At 46.3% G+C, this 16,783-nt stretch overlaps 1 protein-coding gene across 1 annotated transcript in view; it reads left to right on the forward strand.

The window, feature by feature from the left end:
* Positions 1-1,900: 1,900 nt before the first annotated feature.
* Positions 1,901-16,783, forward strand: part of LOC142736331 (EF-hand calcium-binding domain-containing protein 6-like) — a 159,577-nt gene continuing 144,694 nt past the window's right edge. Inside the window, exons 1-2 of the mRNA XM_075849637.1 lie at positions 1,901-2,109; positions 5,419-5,732. Coding sequence (XP_075705752.1) covers positions 5,438-5,732 — 295 coding nt within the window. The 5' untranslated portion in view covers positions 1,901-2,109; positions 5,419-5,437. The remainder of the gene's footprint in view (positions 2,110-5,418; positions 5,733-16,783) is intronic.

The following is a 16,783-nucleotide window of genomic DNA, read 5'->3' on the forward strand; positions in this document are numbered from 1 at the left end:
AGGGTACTACCTGGGTAGCATCACGCTAGTTGAACCTCTGAGCCAGGTCTTGGACCTGTAGGGAGAGACCCTGCATTTGCTGAGCCAGAGCCTCAAGGGGATCCATAGTAGAGTCAGGGACCAGGGTACGAAAAGGTATGTGGCCTTTGATTATGTAATGGTACGGGGTGGGGAGACGACAGGTGAGCCCTAATCTACCCACAACTCAGTCCCTGCCTACTTGCACGGCCCGTCCTAAATGACGGCGTACAACTGGGCGATGGTTCCTACGCTCAGTAAGTGGAAAGACAGACAACACAAGACAAGGGCACACAGAAGCAAAGGGGAGTAAGGGCAGTTGCCCACAGAAAACCATGAGCAACAGGCAGTGGTGAACGAGCAAAATCAAACCAGGAGAGTACGTAGTAGCAAAACAGAGCAGGAGAATAGTCGGGCATGCCAGGGTCAAAAAGTTACAGTTGTCAATCAGGTAAATAGCAGGAATAGCAGAGCCAGGAAACAAGAGAATCACAGGCAAGGAACATGCTGCAAGTGAGGGTATAAATAGACCAAGGGCGGGAGCTAGAACCATCAGGCCAGGCTGTGATAGGTTCTCCCTCTCCTCAGCCTGCAAGCCTGAGTGGTAACAGATCGCGTCACTCTAGCAGACCTAGGAGCTGATGAAGGCTGATTAACCCCGGGCGTCGACACAGAACCTGTGTCAGGCAAACCCTTTACATATGTACAGTATATGCCCTCAATACTAGGTCGGGGCTTCTTTTGCATGAATTCCTGCATCAATGCGGCGTGGCATTGAGGCGATCAGCCTGTGGCACTGCTGAGGTGTTATGGAAGCCCAGTGTAAAGAATCTGCCAGACACAGCTTCTGTGTCTATGTCCGTGGTTAATCAGTCTGCACCTGCTCCTAAGTCTCATAGAGTGACTCGATCTGCTACCACTCAGGCTGGTAGGCTCAGGAGTGGGAGCACCTATCACAGCCTGGCCAGACGGTTCTAGCTCCCGCCCTCGGTCTATTTATACCTTCATTTCCTACTTGTCTCTGCCTGTGATTCTTTCCTGTTTCCTGGCTCTGCTGCTCCTGCTATCATTATTGACCTTGCTTCATTTTGACCCTGGCTTTACTGACTACGCTCCTGCTCTGCGTTTGGTACCTCGTACACTCAACTACGCCTGTTGCTCACGGTGTTGCCGTGGGCAACTGCCCCATTTCCCTTAGCTTCTGTGTACCCTTGTCTGTTTGTCTCTCGTGCATGTATTGAGCGTAGGGACTGTCGCCCAGTTGTACGCCGTCGCCTAGGACGGGCTGTGCAAGTAGGTAGGGACTGAGTGGCGGGTAGATTAGGGCTCATCTGTCTGTCTCCTTACCCCGTCATTACAGTATATTTACATTTTGATTCAAAGAAATCAATTAGCAATGCGGTTATTTACTTAGAGGGGATTTCCCATCAGAGAGATTTATGACATATCCACAGGATATGTCATAAATGTCAGATAGATGCGGGTACCCCCTCTGTTTACGTAATTCAGGGTCGGAAATCACACACTTCAGCCACAACATAGAGCAGTAGAACGGGGTTTAGGGTGCCCCGTTCTAGAGATAGGTGCGGGTCCCAGAGGTGGTACCCGCATCTATCTGACATTTATTACATATCTTGTGGATATGTCATATTTATCTCTGATGGGAAAACCTCTTTAAGGCGAAGACAAAGTGTCAGTAAATATTGTTACATTATAGTTAAATAGTTAACCGGATCCCAATCATTTGAGAGAACGGTCTGGCTGACTTTACATAACTGTGTGCACATTTTGATTAGTGTAGAGAACTCTTTAGGTGCAGAGTAAAGATGTGACTGTCACCACAATACACAATGTGACTGCGGGCAGGGGCTTGGTTAGTGCATTGATTGACAGCTCGGCCTCCCAGAGCTGGCTGCTGCCTCCTGTTACAATGCATTGGCAGGGGATTTTAGGTTTCTTCATGTTGCCTCTAGCAACCTGACTCTGTTCAATAAAAGAGAACAACACTACACCAAACACTGTGAGGATTACAAAGCGAGCAAGCACGGATAATAAGGAATTAAAGAGCAAAACTGCATAACCAGCCTCACAGTAAGTAGTGGATAGAATCTCTTCACTTAAACAGGAGAATTCAGAACTTTTGACGTTTTTTTTTCTAAGTTAGAAAGTAAAATCAAGTCGTAGGAAATGTGTTTAAAACAGCGATTGCCATTGAATAGATTCCATTTAAATGCAGAGTACACCACAGATCCTGAGACATGAAAGGCAGGGATGTTTTGGTCGATTAATAGTCTATTAACTCTTTGAATACACAAGTTTAACAAGAAATATATTGAACCAGCTAATGTGTTAAACATGATTTAATTCAGCGTAACCGTTACGTAATATACTTTGTGGGGTAAATGTATATATTCTTTAGTATTATTTCATGTGGAAGTGTGAGACTCAGATGGGATAAACATATATAAAGTGAAGTAAACTGCGTAACTATTTTTCAAGAATACATAGTTGGAATTATTATACTTTCTGTGTTAACAGATATACATATTAATTAGTATTTTCCCGATTTTCCCTCATTATATATTTTATATATATTTTATATAACTATATTGATTTACTTGAAATATATTTGACATGATAATTTACTATTCTTTTTTTTTCCTTTCTGAAATATTGTTTTTTTTATTAGAATGTTTTAAATGATAAACACTTTGGCCCACATTTATCAATGTATTTGCGCCTTTTTTCAGCATTTTACTCCAAAATAGTGTCTTTATGACATGTTTATTAACCATTTGCACCAGAATTTAGAGCCATTTGTGCCGTGCAGGTGTAAAAGTGGAGTGAAAAGTAGCATCTCTACTCCACACAGAACCTGGCGTAGAAAAAAGTAGCACAATTTTAGCCAGTGTGAAAGAAAATTAATATCAGTGATGCAAGTTGTGACAGATTTATAAATTTGTTGAAACATATGTCAATAAAGAAGCCGAGCTTTAACTTAAATTATTAGGTGGTTGTGGTGCCCGGAATGCCTGTTGCAGGGGAAGACATATAGCTTGTGCAGCTGTTACCATTAACCATTTCAATACCTAGATGGCTAAGTGATGTTACCATTTCCCTTTACTACCCAAGACCACCAGTGATGTAACTAAAAAACCCTTTCACTGCCCTAGATCACAAAGGTTGTTACCATTAAACCCTTCACTAGCTTAGACCTTCAGGAATGTAACCATAAACCCATTTACTTCGCTAGATCAGAAGGGGTGTTACCATTAACCTCCCCACTACCCTAGACCACCAGGGATGCTACCCATCCCTACAGAGGAAATTAAAGGGAACCTGTCACCAGCATTTCACCTATTAAACCAGCAATACCCGGTGGTAGTGGGTGAACAATCATCTCTATATAACCTATAATTGTTTTCTTAGTCGGCTCTGTAGCTTTAGTATTCAGTTTTTTAGTATTCCCAGACCGTATGCAAAGGAGCAGAAAAGAGTCAAATCTTCATTCCTCAAGTCTTTCCGAGTTTACCCCGCCTCCTTATATTTGATTGACAGCTCCTCGTCTTCCCGAGCACACACTATCCCGCGCTTGTGCATTGATGTCCTCTTCTGGGGTACGCGCACAGAGGGACGCCAGATTATTACGATAAAAGGCGCTAAATGTTTGCAGACCATTATTTACAGTCGGAGGAGGAGTTTAGGAGAGGGGATAACGGTAATGAACTTTTTATAGCCACGGCCAGTGAGGGATAAGTTCAATAGGTGAAATGCTGGTGACAGGTTCCCTTTATGACTATCTGGAGAGATAATAGTAATAACAGGATCTAACAGGATCTTTACAATGAGTAGATGAATTTGTAGAATTGTCAAATTCTCTTGGTATTTGTTGATATCTGATAGGGACTGAACTAGTCTAACAGAGGGGACGAACATCCTAATCCCCTATTGTATAGATTGTATCTGGCATGATCCTGTGTGAATAGGGGAAATTAACTGTATATAACTATAGACGTGTCCAATAAACATCCCTCACTCTCCCTGCTAGTATACAATGCCGACAACCAAATTCTTTGTGGCTTGGAAACATGACAGGTGACACAAACCATTACATTCTTACCTATGCCCTTCATATGACCTATTGAGATCTATTGTACTAGAAAGTAAAGACAGAATGGAATGGGTTACAAAAAGCAGCCAAACTTTTCTGCAAAGTACTAGTCCAACTTACAATATCATTGAGGTTTATCGGGTCATATTTACTCCATACAGTGTATACAAAAAATGTCTTGTTGCTACATGGAAATGAGAAGATTATCTTTTTTTTTAAATCATTTTATTCTAACTTTGGCATGAGTGAATCCTCAGTACAGCACCGGTAGTTGTGGTCAACCTCCCACAATAAGGGGGGCTCAAATGCAGATTATCACAAAAAGGGCCACATATCATGTTATGATTGGGAATGGACACACGCATATATGGCACATATATAGTTTACACAACCATATTTAGCTGTATTTGTCAATTAACAGCCCCTCTAATCACTGTGATTGGGTAGAGTTCTCAATGTATAGGAGAAAGGCGCTAAAACCTATCCAGATGAGTTCTGCTGTGGCCGGAGTTACACTGCACATATTAGAGAGTTGCAGATTTGGCACCTCTAATCTAAATTATTGTTTAATAACAATAAGAGAATCTTGACAGTAACTAGACAAATAATTAGAAATGTCTAGTCAAATTGTATGTATTGGTACTGTATGTGTGTATTTTACACCTGCCAATTTTGGCCGTAACTACAAGCGCCGATCAGCGAGACAGCTCGTTGATCGGTGCACATTTGCTCCTTTCACAAGTATGTATGGGGGAGAGCAATTGTTACTACGATCGTTCATCCCCATGCATTCCCAGTTTACACAGTGAGATGTGCTGCCGAAAAAGATAATATTTTCTGCTGCATAAACGATTTGATCAGCCGATGAACGAGTATTTGTTCGTTCATCGGCTGATCGTTGCCCTATTTACTCAGGGCAATGATCGGGAATGAGTGTTCATATAACTGCTCGTTTACCTGATCATTGGCCTGTGTAAAAGGGCCTTAACAGTTGGGAAAAATATTATAATCCTTCTTGTGTTATCCTGAAGGCCAGATCTTGGCCGATGCAAATTTCTTTGTTTACATGACGGAGGAATGCATAGATAGGGAAAATATGATTTGCATTTCAAGGAGAGGAGCACCTGTAGCTGTAGTTCCTGAAATCTGCCATTGGGGACTAAAATTGCTACATAAAATGTTAATGGTGATTCTCTTGGACTCCCATTAAACTATACATATTATACTATAAGATCGATTGTACATGTGAATGGGGACATTTGCTATGATTATATCTTTATGTTTTCCAGATTATATTGACTGTGCAAGATGTCTAGTCATCTTCTGTCCCCACCTCGATCCTCAGTGCCAAGACTGCCTATCGTTGAACATCCATTGTCCCGTCTTGGTGACCCAGAGACCTTGTCATTAAGAGGGATTTCTAGGGCTGATGTAGCACGCCATAGAGATGAAGAATTACCACCACCTAGAAGGAACATTCAAACAACATTGTCCTCCTACAGTGACAGAAGTCTGCCACTTACACCTCTAAGGCATCATATTCCAGAAGATGTGCTGGTCGCCATTGCAACTGACCAAAACAAGACTAGGCTCCCAATATTTGGTAAGTCTACATATGGCATATGAATACAAGTCTTATATTTACTAAATACATAAAAAAATTGGCGGGTTAGACTATGTACACACCTGCTTCAGGGGTTTTCATTGTTCTGCTCTGTAAGAGGAGAAGAACAAGGGAAAACAGAATTTCAATCGGTGTCGGTGGTTTTAGTGGAAACAATAGCACAGCTTGCTGCGCTATTGTTTCCAATAATCTCGGCCGGATCTATGACGGAGACCCCTGACAGAGGCCCCAATGCAGATGTGAATGAGCCCTTATTCTGTACTTGTTAATAATCCTGTTTATTATCATTTTGTAATACCCTGGTTTTACATCTTCCATTTTATTTTTTTGTGAATCTTTATTACAGTGTATTATAGTATATATGGTTGTGCTTTATATATGATTATATGATTCTTAAATGTAAGAAAGTGCAGTAAATATGAAGCAGGTAGAGCTGTATGAATTTGTAAAATTAAAGATGGACTGATTCAATGAATATAACCTATACTCCTATACTCCACTTATTTTAGGCTTTGAATTGGTAGCTGTGAATAAAAGAGTACATGGAGGAGATGTCATGACAATAGGTTGACTAAAGCAACCCACTTTATTACCTCCAGAGCAGACATCCATTGTCTGGGAATGCACCAGAATGTGTCCAAAGGATCATTTTATTGTCGAATCCTCTTTTTCTTGTCAGTGACATTTGATGGGTGTTGCCATAGAGAATAGGGAAAACATTGTGTAGGAGGTCTATCTAAATTCTCTCTGTGCTTTTCTGAAGATTTAACAAGATAGAGGTGCTAGTGGCTTGACTATCTAGTCAATGGTGAGTCAGTCGAAAAAGCATGACTTTTATATTTATATCTTAAAGGGGGTGTCCAGGTTAGAAAAAAAATGGCTGCTTTCTTAAACAAAACAGCACCCCACCTGTTCATGCTCCGTTAAGGTGAATGGGAATGAGCTACAATACCACATAAAACCTGTGAACAGGTGTTACTGTTTTCGGAAGAGAGCAGCCATGTTTTTCTAACCCCGTACAAGCTCTTTATGATTTAGATATATACTGATATAAACAGAGAAAATACGTAATGGAAAGGTATTTTACTTCTTCTGTGTTTTGGATCCCCTCCTGGATTTGGCTTACAAATACTGATGCAAAATACTGACCATAGTACGCAAGTGTGAATAAAACCAAACACTGTACTTGTGGTACAGATTTCAATGTTTACTGCATTGTAGAGGCCTCGAAAGGTCTTTTCTTTCTCCACAGTATGACATGATATGACCAGTCACCTGTACATAAAATACTCTGCAACTATGTTTAAAAAGTAGAAAATATGTGTAACTGTCTGTAAATTCTCAATCACTACATATAAATAGGGGACTTTTTGCTAGTGTCCATAATAAAAAATACTATAGATACATGCATGCTGTTTTTGAGGGCAGGGGTGAAGCTTGTGCAATTTATTTTGATTGTAATCATAATTTTACAGTTGTCAATAATGCGGATAATATGTTGATATTAGTATTCTGAGCTATAGACATATCATTTATAAAACCTACTTTACTGTTAATATTTATGATTTGTTTTTTTACATGTAAAAATTTCAGCTGTTTGTGATTTTTGGCTAAGTTGTACAAAAAAACAAAACAAAACAGGAGGTTTACAATTCTAAGTCTGTTTAATCAATCGATCAATCAAACAATTAATCAATCAATCAATCAATCAATCGGAACCAAAGAACAGTGTGTCACGTTGGGTTCGTGGACCCACTGGGCCGTACCACCTTGGCGGTAGGTCAAAGTCTATGGTTCATATAGGGTACCTGTTGCAGATCGGACAGTAGCAAGGCAGGCTCGGCTGGGACTAGGCAGCGGGTAGACACCAAGCGTCGAGCAGCAGGACAGGCGTAGATACAGCACAGCACAACTACAGCACAGCTCGGCACTTGACCAGGATAGCACGGGATACAGGAACAGGGAACACTGGAACTGGAAAACACTAGGAGACCATTTTCTTTGACAAACAACTCTCAGGCAAGGATCAGAGGGGCAGAGGCCTTCTTATAGTCCAGGAAATCATGTGAGTTGATGATGATGATTGTTTTCATGTACGCACGCTGGCCCTTTAACCCCTTAATGACCGGGCCATTTTGCACGTTAATGACCAAGGATTATTTTTTGCTTTTTCATGGTCGCATTCCAAGAGTCGTAACTTTTTTTTTATTCCGTCGACATAGCCGTATAAGGGCTTGTTTTTTGCGGGACGAGTTGTATTTTGTAATTGTACCATTTTTAGATGCTTATAATATATTGATTAACTTTTATTAACTTTATTTTAGGAGAGTATTGAAAATAAACAGCTATTCCAGCATAGATTTTCACGTTATAAATTTACGCCGTTTACTATGCAGCGTAAATAACATGTTCACTTTATTCTATGGGTCGGCACGATTACGGGGATACCAAATATGTAAAGGTTTTATATGTTTTCCTACGTTTGCACAATAAAAAGCCTTTTAGAAAAAAATTACTTGTTTTTCCATCGCCGCATTCCAAGAGCCGTAACGTTTTTTATTTTTCCGTCAATGTGGCCGTATGGGGGCTTGATTTTTGCGGGCCAATGTGTAGTTTTCATTAGTGCTATTTTGGGGTACATAGGACTTATAGATTAATTTTTATTTAATTTTTTATGGGGGGAATTGGAGAAAAGAGAGAATTTTGCCGTTATTTTTTGCGGGTTTTTTTGGACAATGTTTATCCGGCGGTTTAATTAATGTGTTCATTTTATTGTTCAAGTCGTTACGATCGCGGGGATACCATATATGTGTATGTGTGATTTGTTTTGACACTTTTACTAAATAAAACCACTTTTTGGGCAAAAAAAATTTGATTTTCACTGTAATTATTATTTTTTTTTTTTCACCAACTTTATTTAACTGATTGACATTTTTTTTTTTAGTCCCACCAGGGGACTTCACTATGTGATGTGCCGATCGCATATATAATGCTTTGGTATACTTAGTATACCAAAGCATTATTGCCTGTCAGTGTAAAACTGACAGGCAACCTGTTAGGTCATGCCTCCGGCTGCCATGGAAACCCGACGGCGACCCGCGATTTGTTTGCGGGGGCGCCGATGGGGTGACAGAGGGAGCTCCCTCCCTCTGTCAAACACATTAGATGCCGCTGTCACTATTGACAGCGGCATTTAATGGGTTAAACTGCCGGAATCGGCGCGCGCTTCGATTCCGTCAGTTGCAGCAGGAGCCAGGCTATGTATAACAGCCGTGCTCCTGCCGCTGATCGCGTGAGTACAGTGGCAGTACCCGCGCCATCACAGGACGGATATATCCGTCCTCCTGCGCGAACTAGCAGCTGCTGAGGACGGATATATCCGTCCTTCGGCGTTAAGAGGTTAAAAGCGGGCACGAGTGTGCACGCACACCCTACGGGACACAGCAGACCAGAGCGGAAGTGAGCGCTGGCGTCTCCTAGGAAGTATATGGGGACCAGCGCTCACAAATCCATGGCTGCGGGCGTCGGGAGGTAAGTAAACCGGACAGCCCGCGGCCATGGACGCTACACAGTGATTTCAGACTACTACAGGAACGCTGTGTCCCTGTAAAACACAGTTAAAGAACATAAAAGACAAAAATAAGATTGTCCCAGAGCTCCTATTCATATAATTTTCCCTTAGTGCTTATACGTCCTACAAAATTTGGCAGTTCCAGTCCCACTGAGGTTGTTTAATGAACTCAACTCTCTCACTATATCCAGAAGAGGCTGGACGGCAGCACGGAGGGCTTAACGGGAAGCCTCCACGACTGCCATAGGAGGGACAGCCAATAGGGGAAGAGAGGGTTAGTTGAGGCAGGGAGAGGGAGGAGATGGAGTGGGGAGGAGCCTGGGGTGTTTCTGTTCTTCCCGCTGTTTTCGTCATTGAGCCGGAAGCAGCGGGAGGAGCAGCAAGTAAAATAATCAGCTCCCCTGCTCCGGCTTACCTGATCACGGATCTTTCAGGCGGGCCCGTCTTCACGCCGAGCCCGGCGCTCTGTGTCAGCGGCCCGCAGGGATGCGCTCCCCTCCCCCGCCCCTGTCTCAGACGCTGGTCACAGGGCGGTGGGGGGAGAGGTGAGGATCACTGCCCCTGCTCCGACAAAGCAGGGGGTGTCAGGGGAGCGGCGGTAGCTCAGTGTCACCCCGCCGCTCCCGGAGGTCCCGCCACCTGATCGGGGGAGTCCGGATGTGGCCCCCGCGGGCCCACGTCGCAATGGGAGCCCTTAGGGACGCTGCAGGCCAGGCTGCTGGGACGGGCGCCTCCTCCCAGGGCCTGCGTCCTGGCAGGAATCCCCAGCCGCGACGGAGCTCGGCGGTTAACAGGGAGTTGCAGGCCATACTTCCGCAATCAGAGGCAGTTTTTCGGCATGCAGTCCACGGCCGCCCCGCATGGTGATGTTTCCGGCCAGGGGGCAGGCTTCCTCAAGAGCATCGGTGAGGACGTCAAGATCGGCGACGACGACGCGGCAACAGGTTCGGTCGGGACTCTGGGTCCCTGAGGTCGGGCGGCAGGTGTCGGCTCATCTGCCAGCGTGCCTGGATTCCTGTGCGGAGATGTCGGTGCGAGTACCAATCGGCAGCAAGAGATGATCTGGAAGATGGGGGTGCTGGATGAGTCGCAACGCGGTCAGAATTTTCCGGCTGGCGGGAACACAGCGCCTGGGCAGCCTGGTGAGTGTATAACTCTTACTTTACCGTATTCAGCAATTTTCATGTCGGGTGTTGGGGGTGGGGGCAGCGAGCGCGGAAGTATCGGCGGGCGGTGGCGCGATGCATAACAGTTTTAGTGGGTTGTTTGCGCGAGTTGGTCAGGCGATTGGATAGGGCAGCGGCGCCTGTAGTTCCAGCGGGGTCCCCGGGGGGAGGTCCGTGACCGGATTTGGAGGACAATGTACGTGATAATTTTCTTTTCTGCCGCTTGCTAAAGTCAGTTTGGAATGGCAAGCGGGATGAGAGTAAGAAGGGGGAAGAGGAACGTCGGCGGTATAGGCTTATCCCGCAGACGTTCGTCAATTGGTCCCAAGTTTTGCTATTTGGCAAGCGTGATCGGAGGAAAGGTGCCAAAAAATTGCTCGGCGTTGTTTTATTATTGGTATGCCATCGGTTTGGCCTATCGGGCATACGGGGGGGAAAGTAGATTGTTCAGGGGCATTGTACGGTGTACGTCGCTACCAAAAAACATGGCAGTCTCCACTTCTCGGTGTTGTCTTTTTGTCCTAGAGGTTGACTGGCCTCTATCCTCTTTTGTTAGGCTTGGTTGCGGTCCGGTCGGCGATCAGGGGATCAAAAAGGATATTGCGCGGTGGTTACGAGTTGCGGCCCGGTTAAGCAGTCCTTTCCCGGGAGCGTGGGCAAGGTGGTCAGTCTAGTCAGTCCGGACAGGGCTTTGGGTCAAAGTTGGGGTTCTGATGGCAATTTCACGATGGCCGATGTAAGTTTGGTGCCACGTGTAGATTTGAGCGTGTCTGGGCGGAGGGCCGGAAAAGGCATGCGAAAGGTAGGCGGCCGGGCCCTCAGTCTTCTGCCGTTGGTCCAGGGGCGGCGCCGGTGAGGGTGAAAAGGATTGCCCGGCATCTAAGTGAGTGTCCGGATAGGGGTGCAGCTAGGATAATTTACGAAGGGTTTTGTGTGGTTTTTGTTATCCCTCCTCCTCCACACGGGGTTCCGGTTACCCGTTACAACCTTGAATCGGCTTATTTGCACTCGGCGGTCGGCTCGGGTAAACTTTGGAAGGAAGTGTCGTTGGGTCGCGGTCCGGGCCGGTTGCCGATAGAGAATCTAGTGGTATTCCCCTTTGGGTTTTGGGCAAAAGCGGGGCCTCATAAATTCCGGCTGATTCAGCATTTGCTTTCCCAGGGGATAGTACGTGAATAAGGGGATAGATAACGACTTATGCTCGGTTGTTTACGGGTCATTCGACACGGCGGTGCATTAGTGCGGTAGGCGGGGCCCGGGTCGGTGGTGGCAAAAACTGACCGCTAGGCAGAGTTCCAGTTGCTGCCTGTACATCCAGAGAGCCAACGGTTGTTGGGTTGGCTTCCGGAACGGGGGGTTTTATGTCGATAGGTGGCTTCCAATGGGATGTGCTCGGTCCGGCGCATGCTTTGAAGCAGTTAGTAGTTGTGGAATGGGTGACGAAGGGCGTAGCTGGGGTGGATTTATTAATACATTGGCTTGATGAGTTCGGGCGTCGGCTCTAGCGGTTCCCCTGTTTGCGGTAACGCATTGTATTCATCGCAGAAGGTTGCGACGGATTTTGGAATCCCTCTGGCGCCTGGTACAACCGGGGGCCCGGTTTCTACCATTTGTTTTAAGGGATCGAAATGCATTCAGTCGCAATTTAGGGCAGGCTTCCTGAAGGAAAGAAATTACTGCCATTGCGGCAGGAGGTGAGGCAGGCTTGACGATTGAAGAAGATCATTTTGCGCGATCTCCAGTAGCTGCTGGGGAAGTTGAGATTTGCCTGTCAGATTATGCCAAGGGGTAGAATTTTAGTAGGGGATTGGCGGCAGCAACGGCGGGTATCCTGGCATCCCGCTATTTGTTGGGAGGATTGGTTTGGATCACAAGGCTGATCTGCAGGTCGGGGATGCGTTCCTAGGACAATATAACGATAGATCGCGGTGGATGTCACCGGTAAATGATATGGGCAAGTTGGAGCCGTGGACTGATGCGGCGGGGCCGGCGGCTTTGGCGCATAGGCAGGAGGTCAATGGTGTGCGGGGAACTGGCCGGATAGCTGGGTGACCAGGGTCTTACGTGGAATATGGCCCGTCTTGAGCTCTCCCCAGGGTGGTCGTGGTGACCATGTGTGGGGGGGGGGGGACAGGCCCAGGGATAAAAGGTTCGGTCCCACTGCAATGATATGGGGGTGGGTTAGCAATTAACAACTTATCAGCTTCGTCTCCACCTGTGGTTTCAGTTTTGTGTCATCTAGTTTTGGGGGCTTGTCTTAAACACGCGAGTTGTTGTACTGCAGGTACCAGGGGTTTCCAATTGTATTGCTGATGCTCTTTCTCGCTCGCAGGGGGATCGATTTCGCTAATTGGCACCGGCAGTGGAGCTGTTCGGTTTGGTTTGCCCGGAGCATGTCTGGGATCGGGTTTTCGATACGGGGGAACGGTTGATGGGGCGGTCGCTGGCTAGGGTGACTTGTAGCATTTGTTCGGCTTGCTGGCAGCAGCGGAAGGAGCGGGCAAGAGTTGGGGTAACATCAGTATGGAAAAGGACCGGTTGGTAGCATGGTTGTACTGGGGGATGTTGGGGAGGTGGTGGGGGGGTCGCATCGGGGGTATGCGTCCCCCTAAAAAAGGTACATGGTTTGAAGACTTCATAGGGGTTATCCCTTTGAAGTGGTCTTCTGGTGGTTGTAGCCATCTGCGGAGGTGAGCGGTGCCTCCGAGCTGGTTCACGGCTGGAGGTAAGGTGTTGGTGGTGGTTGCAGATGGCTAACTCGAGGTAAAGCGTATCTAAAAAGTTTTTCCCTGGCAAAAGGGAGTAGTTTGTTGCTGGTGGGGCGTTTTGATTTAAATCACGGGGTTTCCAGGATGTTTCCAGGCGGTGTCCAAGATGTGACCCAGATGTGGGTCTGTGGGGGGATAGACTAGAGTTGTTTGCGGCGGTCCAAGACTGATCAAGGGGGTCGGTAGGGTTCTGCCCTTCCGGGGTCGGCGATGTGTCCGGTTGCTTTTATGGTTGGTTTCAGCCATGCGGTGGGGTGCCGGAGGCGCCATTACTCCGTCATGAGAATGGCTCGATTTTGTCCGAGTATCAAGTTGGTGCTAGATGTTAAAAATTCTTACGTGCGCCCTGATTTGTTGGGTGTGGGTAATGGTGTTTTGATTGTCTTCATATGAGGTGCTTGTTTTCTTTTCAGATCATCGCCCTTGTTTAGGGGGGGGGGCTTTTGGGATAATCTTTGGGCACTGGGGGATGTCTGGGGGTGCGCCCGCTTCGGGAGTTGGTGCGGGAAATTAAGTGCAATTTATTGTGTTATGGGCATCTTATCCTCACCTAGTGATTGTGTGGTCGGACATAGTTCCAAGGAAGATTTGGCGTTTAGCGAGATCAGCCGAGAAGGTGAACAAGGCCCGCAGTTAGGTAAACCGGGCGGTGTCACATTTTGTTGCCAAGAACGGGGACATTTGTGTTTGTCACATGGACCTGGAGTCAGGAGTCGGGAATTATTGGAGGGGTGAGGGGGTACATTTGACCGAGGTTGGAATTGATCCTGGCTTTAGCAGACGGAATTGAGAGGGCGGTGGTGGTTGGAGGGACTCACAGGCTTAAGGTGGTCAAGGCCTGTTTCGCTGTGGCGGGGGGAGTCCTTGAGGTTGGTCAGTACAAAATGGTGGGGTGGTCGCATCGGGGGTATGCGTCCCCAAAAACGGTAGATCATTTGAAGACTTCATAGGGTGTTATCCCTTTGAAGTGGTCTTCTGGTGGAAGGTATATCACTTGAAAGCTTCATCGGGTGTTATCCCTTTGAAGTGGTCTTCTGGTGGAAGGTATATCTTTTGAAGACTTCATCGGGTGTTATCCCTTTGAAGTGGTCTTCTGGTGGTTGGAGCCATCTGCAGAGGTGAGCGGTGCCTCCGAGCTGGTTTACGGCTGGAGGTAAAGAGTTGGTGGTGGTTTGCAGATGGCTAACTTAAAGGAAATCCGGTGTTAAAAGGGCTTCAAGGACTTCCCCTGCTCTGTTAAGTGTTAATAATGTTGATTGTTATTTATGATTCTGACCCATGTTGGGTCATGGAATTATAGGAGGAATTCTCTGGTCGAATTCCTAAGGGAGTTATCCGAATGTTTCGGATTAAATTGCATTAAAAATAATGACAATTAATAAACGGCTGCTGTGGCCATTTCACATCCAACCTCGGTTGTCACGTGTCTTTATGGGAAGGGAAAGGGGAATAAAAGGTTAACAGGATCAATCAGCACAGGACTCTACTTAGGCCAGTCAAGAAGAGGCTGGACGGCAGCACGGAGGGCTTAACGGGGAGCCTCCATGACTGCCATAGGAGGGACAGCCAATAGGGGAAGAGAGGGTTAGTTGAGGCAGGGAGAGGGAGGAGATGGAGTGGGGAGGAGCCGGCTGTGTTTCTGTTCTTCCCGCTGTTTTCGGCATTGAGCCGGAAGCAGCGGGAGGAGCAGCAAGTAATATAATCAGCTCCCACCCTTCCGCCCTGAATTAGGTGGTAATGTTGGGGATCTGGATTGGTTGGTGGGTTTGTCTATTTTATCGTGCTTTTGAGGTATGCTTATGTAACTTGTGTTTTCTTTTATTTCTTTTGAGCAGGTCCGGGTGTCATGGCAGCTGGCAGGGGGGGGGGGTCCTTGAGGTTGGTCAGTACAAAATGGTGGGGGGGTCGCATCGGGGGTATGCGTCCCCCAAAACGGTAGATCATTTGAAGACTTCATAGGGTGTTATCCCTTTGAAGTGGTCTTCTGGTGGAAGGTATATCACTTGAAGGCTTCATCGGGTGTTATCCCTTTGAAGTGGTCTTCTGGTGGAAGGTATATCTTTTGAAGACTTCATCGGGTGTTATCCCTTTGAAGTGGTCTTCTGGTGGTTGGAGCCATCTGCAGAGGTGAGCGGTGCCTCCGAGCTGGTTTATGGCTGGAGGTAAAGAGTTGGTGGTGGTTTGCAGATGGCTAACTTAAAGGAAATCCGGTGTTAAAAGGGCTTCAAGGACTTCCCCTGCTCTGTTAAGTGTTAATAATGTTGATTGTTATTTATGATTCTGACCCATGTTGGGTCATGGAATTATAGGAGGAATTCTCTGGTCGAATTCCTAAGGGAGTTATCCGAATGTTTCGGATTAAATTGCATTAAAAATAATGACAATTAATAAACGGCTGCTGTGGCCATTTCACATCCAACCTCGGTTGTCACGTGTCTTTATGGGAAGGGAAAGGGGAATAAAAGGTTAACAGGATCAATCAGCACAGGACTCTACTTAGGCCAGTCAAGAAGAGGCTGGACGGCAGCACGGAGGGCTTAACGGGGAGCCTCCATGACTGCCATAGGAGGGACAGCCAATAGGGGAAGAGAGGGTTAGTTGAGGCAGGGAGAGGGAGGAGATGGAGTGGGGAGGAGCCGGGGGTGTTTCTGTTCTTCCCGCTGTTTTCGGCATTGAGCCGGAAGCAGCGGGAGGAGCAGCAAGTAATATAATCAGCTCCCACCCTTCCGCCCTGAATTAGGTGGTAATGTTGGGGATCTGGATTGGTTGGTGGGTTTGTCTATTTTATCGTGCTTTTGAGGTATGCTTATGTAACTTGTGTTTTCTTTTATTTCTTTTGAGCAGGTCCGGGTGTCATGGCAGCTGGCAGGGGGGGGGGTCCTTGAGGTTGGTCAGTACAAAATGGTGGGGGGGTCGCATCGGGGGTATGCGTCCCCCAAAACGGTAGATCATTTGAAGACTTCATAGGGTGTTATCCCTTTGAAGTGGTCTTCTGGTGGAAGGTATATCACTTGAAGGCTTCATCGGGTGTTATCCCTTTGAAGTGGTCTTCTGGTGGAAGGTATATCTTTTGAAGACTTCATCGGGTGTTATCCCTTTGAAGTGGTCTTCTGGTGGTTGGAGCCATCTGCAGAGGTGAGCGGTGCCTCCGAGCTGGTTTACGGCTGGAGGTAAAGAGTTGGTGGTGGTTTGCAGATGGCTAACTTAAAGGAAATCCGGTGTTAAAAGGGCTTCAAGGACTTCCCCTGCTCTGTTAAGTGTTAATAATGTTGATTGTTATTTATGATTCTGACCCATGTTGGGTCATGGAATTATAGGAGGAATTCTCTGGTCGAATTCCTAAGGGAGTTATCCGAATGTTTCGGATTAAATTGCATTAAAAATAATGACGATTAATAAACGGCTGCTGTGGCCATTTCACATCCAACCTCGGTTGTCACGTGTCTTTATGGGAAGGGAAAGGGGAATAAAAGGTTAACAGGATCAATCAGCACAGGACTCTACTTAGGCCAGTCAAGAAGAGGC

The sequence above is a fragment of the Rhinoderma darwinii genome, chromosome 1, assembly GCF_050947455.1.
Source record: "Rhinoderma darwinii isolate aRhiDar2 chromosome 1, aRhiDar2.hap1, whole genome shotgun sequence".
In the NCBI taxonomy this organism is placed as follows: Eukaryota; Metazoa; Chordata; class Amphibia; order Anura; family Rhinodermatidae; genus Rhinoderma; species Rhinoderma darwinii.